Source organism: Phaethon lepturus, unplaced genomic scaffold (genome assembly GCF_000687285.1).
Source record: "Phaethon lepturus isolate BGI_N335 unplaced genomic scaffold, ASM68728v1 scaffold28111, whole genome shotgun sequence".
Taxonomy (NCBI): Eukaryota; Metazoa; Chordata; class Aves; order Phaethontiformes; family Phaethontidae; genus Phaethon; species Phaethon lepturus.
The window spans coordinates 1,557-17,526 of record NW_010520241.1 but is presented as its reverse complement, the minus strand read 5'-3'; the positions used below and the strand labels follow the sequence as shown (position 1 = coordinate 17,526).

General features: G+C 45.0%; 1 protein-coding gene across 1 annotated transcript in view; it reads right to left on the bottom strand.

The window, feature by feature from the left end:
* The window catches only part of SLC14A2 (solute carrier family 14 (urea transporter), member 2), a 35,711-nt gene extending 23,130 nt beyond the window's left edge, over window positions 1–12,581 (bottom strand). Inside the window, exons 1-9 of the mRNA XM_010297332.1 lie at window positions 12,416–12,581; window positions 9,895–10,084; window positions 9,282–9,410; window positions 6,660–6,852; window positions 5,649–5,796; window positions 3,412–3,546; window positions 1,825–1,874; window positions 703–958; window positions 192–206 (exon numbers count right to left, since the gene is read on the bottom strand). Of these exons, the coding sequence (XP_010295634.1) occupies window positions 192–206; window positions 703–958; window positions 1,825–1,874; window positions 3,412–3,546; window positions 5,649–5,796; window positions 6,660–6,852; window positions 9,282–9,410; window positions 9,895–10,084; window positions 12,416–12,581 (1,282 nt within the window). The remainder of the gene's footprint in view (window positions 1–191; window positions 207–702; window positions 959–1,824; window positions 1,875–3,411; window positions 3,547–5,648; window positions 5,797–6,659; window positions 6,853–9,281; window positions 9,411–9,894; window positions 10,085–12,415) is intronic.
* Window positions 12,582–15,970: the final 3,389 nt, after the last annotated feature.

Sequence of the window (15,970 nt, the reverse complement as noted above, 5' to 3'; positions counted from 1 at the left end):
CAGCAGGAGAGAGATCTTCCATTTATAAGACAGAAAATTATGCAAGGAAAATAAAAATGTTTGATCATTGCTAGCTAGTGACTTTTCTAGTCTGATTAAAGCATATATATTCATACCTTCATTGTCTTGGTGCTTAATGAGGAGTCAAGAGATGGCACCAAAAATAATATGCACTCTGTAAGAATACTTACCTGTGTATGTTGTAGCTGTTAAGAGGGATTAAGAGGGTTAGACACTGATGGGACACAAGAAAAGAAGAGAGCAGTCTGTTTATTCCACTTTCAAATATACATGTTCTTAATTTGAAGTGCAGCTCTTGATGTAGTTCTTACATTATTTATTATTATTAGATACCAAGTTCTCAGCATATTTATTTTGTTAAATTACACATCTGAAATAAAATACAGCCTCTTGTCAGTGTTAATGTTCTTCTGCCTATTCCTATAATTATTATTGATAAGAGGTGACTTTCAAGTTAACAGCATGTGGATTGATAAGGCAGCCGTTATTATGTTACCTGAGTGCTTCTTGGAAAGCTTAGCTCAAGGGCAAATCGTGTTTCCTTCAGAGCGTGGGATGCCGAATCCCCAGCCTGCAGATCGCTGCCAAGGGTGGCGGTTGTGGCTGTGGTGTGCTTGGCTAGCATCTGAAAAACCGCCCCAAAACTGTACGTCGTGGACATTGGAAATCAGTAAGCATGGCGGGTTTTGGGGGTGCACAGGGGGGTGCCTCCTGTGCTTATTTTTGAGTCGCCGGAGGGTTTCTGCTCCTTTCGTTTCTGCTCTTCTCTCCTGCTCTCTGATGCTCTTCTCTTCATTCTCAGGTAGTAGATCCGGTTGGCTTCTGGGTAGGTGACTTTGCAGAGAGGGATTTTGTAGATGGCTGGGTTGTCTGAATTTATCAGCAAAAAGAGAAGTGCGGAGAAGCAGAAGGGCCAGGTGCAGAGCGGCAGCCCGAGCTGGGAGGGGAAAGGACAGACAGACGGGTGCATTTTGGTACCTCTTTTTGCACGTTCCTTCTGCTTACTTCTGCCGGTTGCTAAATTCTTGCATTTGAAAAGCTGGGAAAGCCTGTGCTGTCCCTGAGGACAGCGTGACATAGGATGTCATCGTCATAGGATGACCATCGTAGGATGATGCATCCCAAAAGCAAGTGTGCTTAACAAAGCAACCCCTCTGCAGGGACCTGCATGGTACCAAGTGGATGCCAGATGAATACATTTAATGCATCAAGCTGCTAGTTCTAATTTTTTTTTCTTTTAAGTTACTAAATCTATTTTATTAAAATATAGTTTTGCTTTAATCTCTCAGGTCTTAAAGAGGAAACAAAGCTTGGCTTCACCTCTTTCTTGATCTGTCCAGATACGACAATTTTGTATTTCAGAGAACAGTCTCGCCCTCATTTTTGTTCTTATATCCAGATCAAACTTAAATAATATCTGTGGGTAGGATGGGAGAAAGGCCTCAGAAGAAGCAAGTCAAAATTTAGACCATTGGGAATTGTTCAGAAATATTGCCTGCAACGAAATATTGCATCTTAAACTGTACACTGTTGCTGGAATTCACATATACATGCACAATCCCACCATGGATAACGTGTTCCAAATGCCTTTGAAATCTTATTATCAGCTACAGAGTCTGCAAGTGCAAAATTCAACTGACACGGAATTTGTACAAGGCCTGCCACTGGCTGCAGCATTCTCACTTCATTGCTGTCAAAACTGACACGGAGAATTTTTGGGCACTTCCTTAGCATTGTATCATAACAAATCTAAATACAGTTAAAACAAACAAACAAATCCCACAAAAAAATCCCCAAACTTACCACAGCTAGGGCATTAGCAAGAGCTGCTCCGGAGTAGGCACAAAATAATGCTGAGAAAAGAAGACCAAAGACAGCTCAAAGTGAGGAAATTCTTGCTCATCTCTCTAAAGAAATTATTAAAAATAGTAATATTGTCCACATGCACAGTAAAGGATTCTCACAGCTACCTGTTATGAGGATTAATATTATAATTCAACAATTAGATAAATGTCCCAATGCTGCATCTGGCCAAGTGGACTACATTTGGTCCTATCTGCTCTGTAGAGATGGATGTTGGGTGAAGAATTTGGTTTTGTCAAGAGCAAGTGATGGTGGTATTTCTTTTATCTTTAATTTCTTCTTAATTGGCACAACTTGACCTGTGTGCAGTGGGGGATTACAGGGAACCCTCTGTACTCAGCACTGGTGAGGCCGCACCTCGAATCCTGTGTTCAGTTTTGGGGCCCTCACTACAAGAAGGACGTTGAGGTACTGGAGTGTGTCCAGAGAAGGGCAACGGAGCTGGTGAGGGGTCTGGAGCACAAGTCTTATGAGGAGCGGCTGAGGGAACTGGGGGTGTTCAGTCTGGAGAAGAGGAGGCTGAGGGGAGACCTCATCGCTCTCTACAACTACCTGAAAGGGGGTTGTGGTGAGGTGGGTGTTGGTCTCTTCTCCCAAGTAACCAGCAATAGGACGAGAGGAAATGGCCTCAAGTTGTGCCAGGGGAGGTTTAGATTGGAGATTAGGAAAAATTTCTTCACGAAAAGGGTTGTCAAGCACTGGAACAGGCTGCCCAGGGAAGTGGTTGAGTCACCATCCTTGGAGGAGACATGTAGATGTGGCTCTTAGGGACATGGTTTAGTGGTGGCCGTGGCCATGTTAGGTTAACAGTTGGACTCAATGATCTTAAGGGTCTTTTCCAATGTAAATGATTCTATGATTCTATTCTATGATTCTATGAAATTATCCACCAGTGTCTGTCCTGTGGCTTCAAACCGCAAGCAGTTAGCCATAGGCCTCCTTGGCCCAGGATGTGAGAGATGGCAAAGCAGGACAAAGTCAAGGAAAGGAAAGCTATGGAACAATCCAGAAGCTGAGTTCAGGACAGAAAGCTACTGAAATGCAAATGGTTGGAGGCTTGGTGAATCTTCGTGGACATTTTATATATGCTACACTGTTCTTAAACTCTTCCCATAGAGTCCTTTTTTGGCTGCTGTTGGAGATGGGGTCTTTGGGTAGATGGATTTTAAACTGGCCTTGTGTAAGAGCTGTCTTATGCTTCCTCTACTGATACATACCATTATGAAAAGGCTGCTTCTATGAATCTGCTGAGTTGCTGATTTGTTAAACTTTCGCTCATGGCATAGTTTGTACTCCTTTCACAAACAGTATTTCCACCCTTTTTAGATGTTTTTAGGTTATCAGGGCCTAAAGGCCTTTCTCTCTGCACTTGCAGCTTGCACATCCACATTCAACTCTGATGCCGTCACAGAAATAGCTCTTGCATAGTGCCTAGTTTTCCAGCGGAGTGGTAGCCCAAAGTTGACTCTAAACCTGTACTACTCATTGACTGCCGGGCTGCATAAATTTTTTGTAAAAGATACATACCACAGGCAAGTGCCAGCAAATGAGTCTGCCAGGTCAAGGCATAGAACATGCCCCCAATCGCAATGCACGCAAGGGCGCAGTTGTAATTGTGTAAGCCGAGGTAGATGCTGTCAAATGGTGATGCAATACTCAGTGCTGCAAGACAAAAGGCAGGGCTGTGAGGTCAGGTATGAGGAGTATCTGCAGGAGGACCCGTCACTCTCTGGGAATCCATTGTCTCTTCCCTATGACATCTAGACAAATTTAACCACGCTCACATTTGCATAACATGCACATGCCAAAGAAGGATGAAATCAAAGGAAGCTCATTATTTTGGAGCTCTGATAATGTCCTTAGGGTTGGAATTTGTCCCAGTCTCAAAGGTTTATTTCAAGCAAAATTTTCTACATATGCACTGTGTTGTAGTTAGTCCCCAGATGACCAGATGGAGGATGAGTGTAGGAGGACCAGAGTGTAGGAGGACCTCCTCACTTGAGTGTCCTTCTTGCAGAAAGCTGTGCTCATGTGTACTGTTTAAACCTCATATGTACCCTGATCTTGAATATCAGAGGCACAGCTGAGTGTCTTTTGTGGGAGTAAGCAGGATTTTCCAACTCTTCCTAGTGACCTTTGCTAGATGTGGTCTAGATCCTAGATGTGGTCACTCCATCATTGCTGTGGAAATTCTGCACTGGGTTGGGAGCTGAGGGTCTGCTCCAAACCTGACCTCATAGGTACTTCTGCAGGGTTTCTCAGAGGCTTCAGGAGTACCAGTAAAAAGCAAAGCACAATACGTAGTGCACAGGCCACCTTCATGTCACTCAAGATTAATACATTTCCTGCTATAATGTCCTCATTTGTCTTCTGTTTCATTGCCATGCTCATCCCCAGATACTTTCCCCTGACCTTTCTCTTCTAGGTTAAATGTCAGACCTGTACAAAACTTGCCGAACACTCTTAACCATACAAATTTTAGATAGTTTTGTTTAAAAAACCAAATATAAGGCAGCTCACATCTTCAACAAAGTGCTTCAGAGCACAGAGAACTTATTGTTGGATGTCTGTGCCTTTTCCAAGGTTATTGTCTCAGACTACACTTATTCCAGCATATTTTTTTATTACAATCGGTCACATAAGTAGCATTAATCCTGTCTAACTTCAAGGGTCAGATTCATCTCTCTAACTTAAGATTGTTTCTCTGGTTAGTGGAGAGACAGGCCATTTTGAGTGGCGTTCATTTAGCTATTTTTACAAATCTGCAGCAGGATAGAATGAACTGCATCCTGGAAAAGTCTGTTTCTTTTCATTGACTGATCAGCTCTGAGGTAGAGATCTGCATGTGGTGGTAATTTAAAACATTTGTGGTGGCAAGAGATCAGTTCTAAAACTATTTCTCTAGGTTTCTTTATCATCATCTCCATGGGATTCATCGCATCTAATAGCAGGAGGGTTAAGCAAGGTAGAAAAAACCACCTGCCTGAGTTACAAATCTAATAAGCTTAAAGAAAATCTGCTTCTGTTCTTGCCTTCACTATGTTGTGTGACCTTCAGTAAGGCTCTCCAAATTTAGAGAGTTTCAAAAATGGGAGTTGTCTTGGTTTCAGCCAGGTTAGAGTTAATTTTCTTCATAGAAGACATTATGAGACTATGTTTTGGATTTGGGATGAGAAAATGTTGATAATGTGCTGATGTTTTGGGTTGTTGCTCAGCAGTCAAGGACAGTCCAGCTTCTCGTGCTGGGCTGCCAGGAGAAGGCTGGGGGTGCACGGGGAGCTGGGGGGGCACAGCCAGGGCAGCTGACCCAGGCCGGGCAAAGGGATATTCCCTACCATACGATGTTATGCCCAGGATATAAAACTGGGACAAAGAAGAAGGAAGGGGTGGAGGGACTTTCGGAGTGATGGCGTTTGTCTTCCCAAGTAGCCATTACGCGTGACAGAGCCCGGCTTCCCTGGAGATGGCTGAACCCCCGCCTGTCCATGGGGAGTGGGGAATGGATTCCTTGTTTTGCTTTGCTTGCGTGCGCGGCTTTTGCTTTACCTGTTAAACTGCCTTTATCTCAACCCATGAGTTTTCTCCCTTGTACTCTTCCAATTCCCTCCCCCGTCCCACCGTGGGGGAGTGAGCGAGCGGCTGCGTGGGGCTTGATTGCTGGCTGGGGTTGTCCCAAGTACATCCAAGCCCATGCAACTCTAAAGTCTGGACAGAGTCATATAAGATGACCTACTTTAAAAATTACTTTGGTAAATATTTCTAACCTGCAAACATCCCCACTGTCGATCCAATTGCAGCATGTAGACAAATAAGTGGGGACGAGATAAGTAAAGCAACAAGGAAGATGCCTCCAGTCCAGGGGTTTTCACAACCGTACACTTGGCCAACACCGGCTGGGATGGATTGCAAGAGCTGCAAAAAAGGATGTGTTATTCTATCTCTGTACTCAGAAGGACACAGCAGGTATTTTGTCCAAGCTTTTGGTTAGAAATGAAGGAAGCAACCCTGGCTCTGAGTGAGACTGATGGGTAAATGTGGGCACTCATGCCCTTCGCCAGAGTTAGTTCAGTCTTTGGTTTGAACTTCATCAGTCCAAGATGGACTTTTTTTCCTACTGGGATGGTAATATGGTGGATGGGGGGTTGGGGAGTTATGTTTTGTTTTGTTTTGTTTTGTTTTTTGGTGGGGTGACTTTAGTGAGGGAGAAAAATGGTAACCTTCCTAGCAATACTATGGTGGGCCTGGCTGATTTGAGTTTCTTATATATTGTATGAAGCATATCGGATACCCTTATGCTGCTTTGGGAAGGTGATCCTCCAGAGCTAGCTCTAGACCTGAGAGGACTGGGTATAAATGAGTTTCTGTCCCTTCAGGATCCTGATGTTTCTTCTGTCTTTTCATATTGTCACTGACTGTCTTGCTGATGTTCTTTTAACCACATCTGGCCAGCGGGAGTGCATATCCAGATGTGCTTCTGCGTTGGCAGCACTCAAGACTTGTTTTGGGGCACTCTAATTTTGGGTGAAGTGAGAGGTTCAGCATCTCTCTTCCCTCAGGCTTGATCAGCTTTTCTGCTGGATCAGCCAGGATTGTCCCTGGGACTTTTATGACACTCTCCTCTATGGACTGAACAGAGCCATGTATTTCTATGACTTGCTGCAGGCTGTACATATCACATAGCCATTCTGACCCATGTTAAATTGTTATCCCTAGCTGAATGACTTCACGCTCACCTTTTTAATGAAATAGCATAAATCTGTTGGAGTGAAGCTTACCAGTGGCACATTGATTGCAGACCAGGTGATATTGGGCATTGACTCTACAGGCTTGATGAGAGTTGTAGGAAAGAAGGGGTTGTAGTGTCCTGTGGCTGCCAAGTACAAAGTCACCACAATATTGAAGGGCAGAGTGAAAACAGGAAGGTCCCATTTACTGAAGAGGGATCCCAAAGCGCTGGACAGGATTGGACTGAGAACAGAAGAAGAGAAACAAACATAACTTGTTCATAACAATTACAGTGGTGAAGCAGCCTACCACTTTGGTCATAAGCTCTGGTAAATGCAAGCCAATGCCATTCCGTTTAGAAACATCAGGTGGTGAATGCCTTTAATATGTTGGTCTGCATCAGACAGATAGTTGCAGAATGCTGTTCACCTTTTTGCAACAACTATCACATCCATTCATGGATGGTGTAAATGCCACACCCTTCTCTCAGGACAGTTGGCTAGTCTGCAAGTGCTCCGCTAGCTAAGCTGATCCCAGGGAGTCGATGAAGGAATGCATCCAGTACAGCACATAGGCATGGATGGGGAAAGGTAATCTGGCTTCTTATTCAGTAATGGAAGAGCGAATTTTGGGAATGCCACTTGAAGAACTGTAGATGGCCTAAAAAAGCTGCTGTCTTGAGGAAGCAAGAGGAGTTGGAAACTACCTAATTTGCTTTTTTTTTTTGTTTAAATGGTTTGAAGGATATTGGAAGGTGGTTCTGAAAGAGAAATAAAACTGAAGAGGTGATCCATTAAGAAAGATGTAAAATATTTACTGTGTTAGACACTCTTTGGGTGGAATAAGGAGTCCTTAGGACATATGAAGCCTGATAGAATGTAAGACAAAGTCACCACTGTAACAGAGCTGTGAAAGGTGTTGTGCCAGGCATGACCCAGACTTTGATTGATGTTCCTGCTTATGTCAATGAGACTGATGTTTCTGTGTGCTGCCCAGGTACTACCCAAAGTCATACTGCATTTTCTGACTGGGCTTCATTCTTAAGAAACATGATTGAATGTATTTAGCATATAAAGTATTTGGGGCGACCCTCAAAATATTTAGAGACCGAACACTAAAAAGCATGCAAACCTCGAGATACCATGACTTTTCCCAAAGTTCTTGGCTGTAGAACATGGGATATAAACTTCACCAGGAAACCAGGATATAAATTTCAGAAGATCTGCTTTCCTTAGGACGTTTCCAGACTGCCTTATTTCCACTTGAAGTGGGTGTCCTGCATGAATGCCTTTGTGGTAGCATATTGGCAAGATAATATCTGTTTTTTATGGCGCCCAGAAAGCTTGTGGAAAAGAGCTAAAATCCAGGTCCTGTCCTTGACAGCAATGGGCTGTGTTTTAAGTGAGCTGAGCAGCTCATATGGTCAACCTCCAAGTAGCAGTGGACATCTCACAGCTTACAAAAATTCAGTGTAGACTTGAATTTTTCCAGAAGCTGCATTTGAGTCCTAGAAGGTCATTATTCTGGTTCTAATAAAAAAAACCCACCCAAACTATTTGGCATTTCAAAAGCAACATCTTGTGTCCTGTTGTGTCGATACTATCAGTGGAAAAAATGCTTTGTTCTCCCTGTGTAATCCCAGATGAAGCCTATTCTTTCACGACAAATTTGGTTTCAAGAGCAGTTTACGGATTTCCTTGCTTGTAGATGTAGGAAAAAAATCAGCAGCTCAGTGAAAACAGTGTCCTAATTTCTCTGCTGAAATACAAAGCTTCTGCCAGTTATACATCTTGTCAGAAAAAAAAAAGAAACAGTGAAAGAAATGCTGACTTCTAAAACTGAAATTCAAAGCATCGGTTGAAAAAATCACTGAAATGTCTAATTGTAAAATCTTTCAGCTCTACCCTTGAGTCTTGTGAACTAAAAGAACGAAGAAAAGTTTGAACAAAAGGCCCCAAGGAATTCTGGCAGACAAGACAAACTAAACATTCTTGCAACATGTTCTGGGTTTTGAGAGGTTTTTACAAAATGACCTTTGCTGCGAGTGACTGAAGAAATAAAATATGAAAAAAAAAATCCGATTTTAAAAGCAGTGAAATGCAATACTGACTTGCATCTTATTGCTAACAGTGATTAAACTGTGACTCTTGAATTAATTTCAGTTAAGGTTGTTAAATAGATTCTGCAGTGCTGTTAGGGTCCATATTTAGAAATGGTAAATTTAATCCTGAAAGGACATTGTCTGGCATTCAGAGTTACTTGGAGGAATTAATTTTGCTCATGACTGGTTGCACGTCTGCGAGGGGGAAGATTGAATTCAGCCCAAGGGAGAGCACCGGGTCACTTGGGCGCCTGGATGAGGAAGAACCGTTGCAGTGTTGGGCACGATGACATCCACCGTGCACGTGTCCAGCTGATGAGGACCATTTGCAGAGTGTTGACGTGGGGCTGCTTTGTCTGTGTGCTATAATCAGCGTTCTCTGTGCACTCAACCTCCTACCAATGTGCCTCACAAGCTCTGTGCATCAATTAATGCCTCTTTCCAGCTCCACCATGGCTGGAGCTGCCGGTGTAGGGGACTGGGCAGAGGGGACTTCCAACGTATTTAAGCTGTATGTAGCAGGACTTCTCATTCTCTGAGAATTGTCCCTAGGAGGACAAGTGACACTTACCAGGCCATTGATATAACTGCCACAGGAGGAAGAAGCCACCAGTAGTAATCCCCCTTGTCAGAGAAGACGGCCATGAGCAGTCCCACCAAGATCCCGTTATAGCCGTGCAGCCCAGCTGCAATGTCTGATCTGTGATGGAAAGAAATGTTTACATGGTAGCAAGCTGTGCTAAAGGTGACCTGCCACAGGGACCCACTGAAACACAATTTGTCGGAGTCCTGCTCCCAGTGAAGGGAGTGTAGGGGAAGGATGAAGAAGCAGTGAGGTAACTGCCGTATTGCATTGCACTGGTGCGTAGAAGGCAGGAGTTTGGAGACTGTTAATGATGATGATCCAGGGGGTTTCCCGTGACCCAACGGATCTACATGACTGTGATGATGGCTACCGGGGAGAGATAACTGTCTGCTCTCACAAAGACAGCCAACTATGGGGACAGGCCAGACTTTCCTGGATCAACAGCTCTGTCCTCACAGAACTGCTTCTAAACCATCCATGAGGAGTGCCAGTCTGCTGTCTCTAACGTACTCAAATGTGGGGCTGTGACCCATCAGTAGGCTCCTGATACTGTAAGGATCAATTCTTATTAAGTGCCTGGATGTAAGGTACCACCTACCTGTCCTGACTGAGGGCCAGCGCAGTTAATGTCGACACAGTTGTTCCAGTACAGCCCGTGAGCATCCACCAGGGGCTCTGGATGAAGATCCCCACTAAAATGATCAGCCCACTGAAAGGGTTGTTGACAAACATCACCTGCGAAGTCCCTCGCAAGATCCAGTCCACCAGCTGAACCATTAGGGGCTTATCTGGAGGAGATGATAAAATAAAAAAGCTGGTGATAAGGCATCATTTCTGAAGGACTCCCCCAAAGCACACTCATCTCTACAGTCACTTTCTGGCCACAGAATAGAGACGATGTATCACCAGAAGTGTAAAACCGGTCTCTAATTTATTGTTGCCTGAGCATATTTTGCATCTGGCACTTGAAAAGCTAATAGAGATGGACTGGGCACTGCTATAAAGTTCATGGAGGGATTCATAAAAAAGTGGTTTATTTACGGTGGTCAAAGAGTAGTCTTTCTTGCATGTTAGATTGCTTAAGATTCTGCTATAAATTTATTGAGGAGACAGTCCCTTTTTTGTGTATAATTCAGATGCAGACAGGGACTTAGGCAGAGACTGAAACTAGTTTGTACATGGATAGGGAAATATGAAAAGGAAACACTTCTGCTGTTTTAGAGACCAAGAACATGGAGGTACGTTGTATACGGGAGACGGGATCAAACTGTCAAAGGTGTCTAAAAAGTATTTTGAGAACTGAAGAACCTAAATTAAGAGAATAGTTATTATAGCTTGGGCTGTAGTCAGGGGAAAGAGGTGCTTCCAAAGGACAAAGAGCCGTTTCTCCTCAGAGAAGACTATTGAACACAGACAGAGCAAACGGGCACCAAGCTTGGGTACCTCAGGTGAGTACAGGGTGGAGGTGGGATGTGTGTGGGGTGAGGGCATCTATGTACAGTACTCCTAATGATCTCTATGGGGCGAGGAGGGTCTTGTAGCACTGCAATAACTTTTTGCTGCTGGATCTTCTACTGCACATTGACTTGCTGTCTTTTCCTGCCATGCTTCTGGGAAAGGTGTAACAATTTCTGTACTGCTGTGCATTATTAAACATGATGCAAGGAGAATAAATGTGAAAGAGGGGCTGCTTACATGTACAATGTGTTCATGCAATGTGTATATGCAGCTTTCATCTTAAATACTTTAAATTAGTTCAATTAGTTTAGACTGCTAGTTAGATACAGCATAAAGCGCCAGACTACTTTTTGAATCTGGGCAATGACTTACTCCTAAAAACTCCTCCCTTCCCCACTCCCTTCTTTTCCACTTCCCTATGTTGTATTTACTGTCAAGTCTCAAGGTTTGCTTTCTGATGAGATTAGCTTAAATAGAGGATCTTTGAAGGGCCAGGTGCCACTCTGCATCTCTTCAGCATCACTGGGAGAGCCCTCCCAAGAGGCTGGAGCCTCTTGGCTTGTTGAGGGACTCCTTTGCAAGCATCCCTCAGGCTGTGCGTTACTGGGGACCCAGGCAGTTACAGCCACAGAGAAGGGAGTTCCCTAGAGAAAAATGACCAGGCTTGTCTGAAATAATTTTTAGTAACATTTGGTGTCAAGCTATGAAATATATCAGCAATGCTTATGATTTTAGACACAAATATAACTGGAAGTATTAAAATATAACCAGTGGGCAGTGGCCAGAGCTTTTCAGGACACTGAGTATGAAAAGCTGTCTACCAAGCACGGACCACTGGCGTAAAGAGAAAGCAGGAGGAAATGTCTCCCTGTGGCTGGGGATCACACTGCCAGCCTGATGAGCTCCCTGCCTGGAGGCATCTCAGCCAACCTCCTCCGCCAGCGCTGGCCACTGCACAGCCTGGCTGTACACAGCTGCCTCTTATTTCTCTCCCATTGCTGGAGTGGTGCTGCTAACGAACCTAGCCTTGACAGAGGACCCGCCGTCCTACGTAGCCTCTCAAAGCCCCAAATCCCCAATAATTCCAGTTAACATGGACCATCTGCTCATGTATTATTCCTGTCTGGACAGTAAACCTCTGAGATCAGTACTTGCTTTGTATTTTATAGCAACATAACGGCCACAGTACTTATTGCTCCCCCAAGGCTAGTAATAGAAGAGCCTTTGCCCACACAGTCAGGAGTGAAGTCCCCATCGCTGGCCCACACACGGATGAGGAGATGGCTGCTGATCCAAAGCACTTACAAACAAGACTAAATCCCCAACCCTGACGTGTGAGTCTGGGCACCACTGTAAGGAATGTGATGCTAATGACACATAACTGATTAAGTGTAAAAGAAGTCTTTTGCCTGTGCTGAATTATGCCTGCAGCCATGGTAATGGCAAGAGGATGCAGTGAGATCCCCTTGAGGAGGATAAAATGATTTGGGTCAAAAGGCCAGAAGCTTGCAGTGAGCTCGGACCGTGCTGCCTCCGCTCTGCCTCAGGGGGTGAAATAGCCCCTCGTCTCGAGCCCCAGCACTGAAGGTACTGTTGGCAATTTAGATGTTCCCAGCTAGCTCTTCCTAGCCAGAGCGCCCCAAACATATCCCTGTGCTTACTTTTCATCCACTCTCCATATTCTTTCATTTCTCCTGAGAGATACCCGAAAACTTGGTGGATCCGATTTCTGCTTCTCCTCAGCAGGTCTTGGGCTCTTGGCTTCTTCTCTGTGTACAGCTGCCTCTCACCAGGACGTTCAGCCACAACGATCTGTCCAAGCTCCATCTTTTTTGGGTGGTGAGAAGAGGTAACTGTAAATCACAAAACCCACGTCTTAGAAAACCTTTTGTGTTGTGCCCTGGCAACTTTCTGCTGTACTTTAGAGCTCTATGGTGATATCCTTTTTCAGAGGTGGGATATTTCATGGAGAAGGCACCTGCCTGAAGCACTGCTAAGAGTGGTGTGTGCTGCTGCGCTGGGCAGTGGTGTCTCCTCTCGGGGATGAGGACCGGGAAATGACCCACCGCTGTCATGGAGCTGTGGCACAGAGCTGCAGGGGGAAGAGGGATGCGACACGGGTGCCCTGCAGCATCCCACCCTCACTTCAGCTCTTGATGCAGCTCGTGACAAGCTGCTGGTTGGATGGGGGACATAACATTTGCCAAGTAACCGAGTGGTACCTGCGTGCTGGCCAGGTATAGCTGCCGTTGCAGCTACGAAGGAGGGAGCCTGCTGATGTTTGGCTAGCAGCGAGCTGGAGGGAAGAAATGCAAATCACCAATACAGCAGGAGACAAGAAAATACTGGAGGATCGACTGAAGCCTGTATCCCTCTTGATGTTTTGAGCTGGTGCCTTCATATATCACAGCAAATCTATGGTCTTTCCATGCTCCTCATCCCATATCTGCCTTTGATAGACCATCAAGAGCAAACTGGGGTAGCAACAAAGTGTTGCACAGAAATCAGCATCCATGTGTGCCTTTAGACAAAGACAAACACCTTGGTTCGGGGTTGTGTCCTCTTTAAATAGCAAGTGAATATCCAGGCAGTATTATGTCTTTATTAAATTCCTAATTACAGTTGCAGGGCTCTGTTCATTAAAAAGTCCATTAAGTTATAAACCCTTAAGAGAAAATACACTGCACTGCACCCCAGTGAGCTACACTGCAGGTGACATCCGCAAAAATGCCACCCCGCTTTCTGAGGGAGTCTGGCATCAGCTGTTCTGTGGTTTTGCTCTGGTCGTTTTGGAGAAGTGTGGCTGGATTTCCAGGTGTTGCCCAAAAGTGAACTGCGTTGGGAAGTGCTTGCCCCGTGTTTCGTGGGATATGGGCACCACCTTCTGGTGGGAGCTTGGTTTTTTTGGTAGCTCAGGCTGGCTGTCAGCGTTAAAGCCTGCAGCAGCAGAAGCGCAAGGTTGGGAAGGGATGCCTGGCTGAAGGGAAGGGTGATTTGCAGGGAGAAACACTGACAGGCAGATGGTAAAAATATCTGTGGCTCTGAATGTCAGAAGGTACTAAAGAGTCTGAAGCAATGGATGTAGTTGTGCAGGAGTCAACACACCCCCAAAACCTTGCTCACAGGTGTCTCGTGGTGTTGTGAGCAAGGAGGTTCTGCCCAGCCTCTGCCCCGCTGCACTTGGTGCAGGAGCAAGCAAGGAGCAAAAGAAGAGGGAGGAGGTGGGTTTATTGTCCCTCTTCTTTTTTTGCTGTCTGTAATCTGCTTCTGTCCAGAAGCTGAGTCCAATTCCTGGTTTCAGTTTAAGACAGCCTTGGTGACTGTCATTTTTGGCTAGTTCCTTGTGGCTAGCCAGAAGGCATTGATGTAGGGAACACTGAGCAGGAGTCCCCTTTCTCCTCCTCCATGTCCACTAGGCTGAGGGAATTTGCAATGGTCAGATATTGTGAATCTGCATCCCTCTGAGGTAGGAAGAGGCTGGGTCCTACTGAAAAAACAGGTATTTGTGCCTGGATTCACCCCACAAACACTGGGCTGTGTAATGCATCGTTGCCTTAGGCTTCCTGGTAGTCAGCGTAGCTTTGAGCACCTTCAGATGGAAGTCAACCCATCTCAGCTCAGAACAGCCCTCTGCAAGTTCCTGTTTTTCCCATTAACAGCTCAACTGGGTGCTCCAGTCAAACACTCAGTGTTTCTGGGGAGGGACACAGGGTCTGAGGTCAACAGGATAAGCAGAGAAGAGACTCCAGAGCAATGCCAGGCTAGCACCTGGCTGCCATAGAGGTTGCTTTCCCACCAGAGCTTAATATTCATATTTAGCCAGTGTGGCTGATATTAGAGATATTCAGTGTTGCCTATTTTGTTTATTTGTTCATGTTCCTTCCAGAAGATTTCTCCGAAGAGCTTCAAGAGTTGAGGTAGGCTCAGACAGCTGCAGTGGATGCACGCTGGAGCATCTCTTAGGATTTTGAAGTCTTGGGAATGCATCACTAAAGAAAGGTTAGTGGCCCCTTTGCTGTGAGCAATATCCACCACCAGCAACTGAGTGCAGCTGTTACCAGCAGGGAGAATAAATGCTGAGTTCTTGTGTCTATGTCTTCATAGCACCTGAAAATCTCACGCTCATTTTAAACCTCACCAGGAAGAATTGCTGTTGGGTTTTACAAAGCAGAAATACCACTGCAGAGCTTCTAAAGCCTGTACTTACAAGACTGCACTACTCAATTCCCTCTGAAATTGAGATATTATGGGACCTGTATATTTTTAAAATTCTTGTCCTTGCTCACAGAATTTAACTGTTATGTGTTAAGCACAAAGTTGTCATGTGAGAGCCCTTTGCAGTCAATGCAGAGAGAAGCCAGTGTCTCCAGAGAGTGATTCATGTCCTTTTTCTGACAAACCTATCTGCAATATGAAAAAAGGGTGTCTGCCTCTCTCTTTCCACCAGCTGCAGAGGGAGCCTGGCTGCTGCGCTTTTAGAGGGTATTTTCAGGCAAAAGAAACTCCAGCCTGAGAGATTTTGCCAAGGTCAACCTTGAAGTTTATGGAAGTGGGATCTGGAGTCCCAGGCTAGTGTTTTAAATCACTGAGCCATCTGTAACAGGCCTGTAATCTGCATCAAGAAAAATTACAGTCTCTTCCTATGATTCCTGTTTGCTGTCTCCCTGCGGATCAGAAAGAAACTAAATCTCTGCTTGTAAGGGAGCTCACGAACTCACCTCAGATGGGAAGGCAACCTGGGACATGACTTGAGGAGATGGCTGAAAAATTACCAATTTTGGGGGGGAAAGGAGTAATGCAAAAAAGACATATGGGGTGCTGAAATTCTCTATACTGCCACAGTGGTGAACTGTGGGCAGTATATATAGCTGTATAGCAGAGGAACCTAAGGGGCTGCAACAGCTAGAGAAGGTCCTGGGGGACTGTGATGGGCACAGTGATCCCTGCAGGAGTGTCACCCTGGAGAAACACAATTTCTTTGCAGCGAGCACCTGTCAGTCGATAGGCTTGTGCTCAGACTCCATGAATAATAGAGAAATCATTTGAACAATTAGCTTATTAGGGCTGATGAGAGCCTGAATCACTTATGGCACACCTAGGGCTGATGGGGAATTCCTTGAGAAAAGGGCCTTTTGTCAGCAAACACTAATTCATCAGTGTGGTAACGAGCTGTCCTGCTTCTTAAGAACATTTATCAGACTGTAGGGTAACGCCTG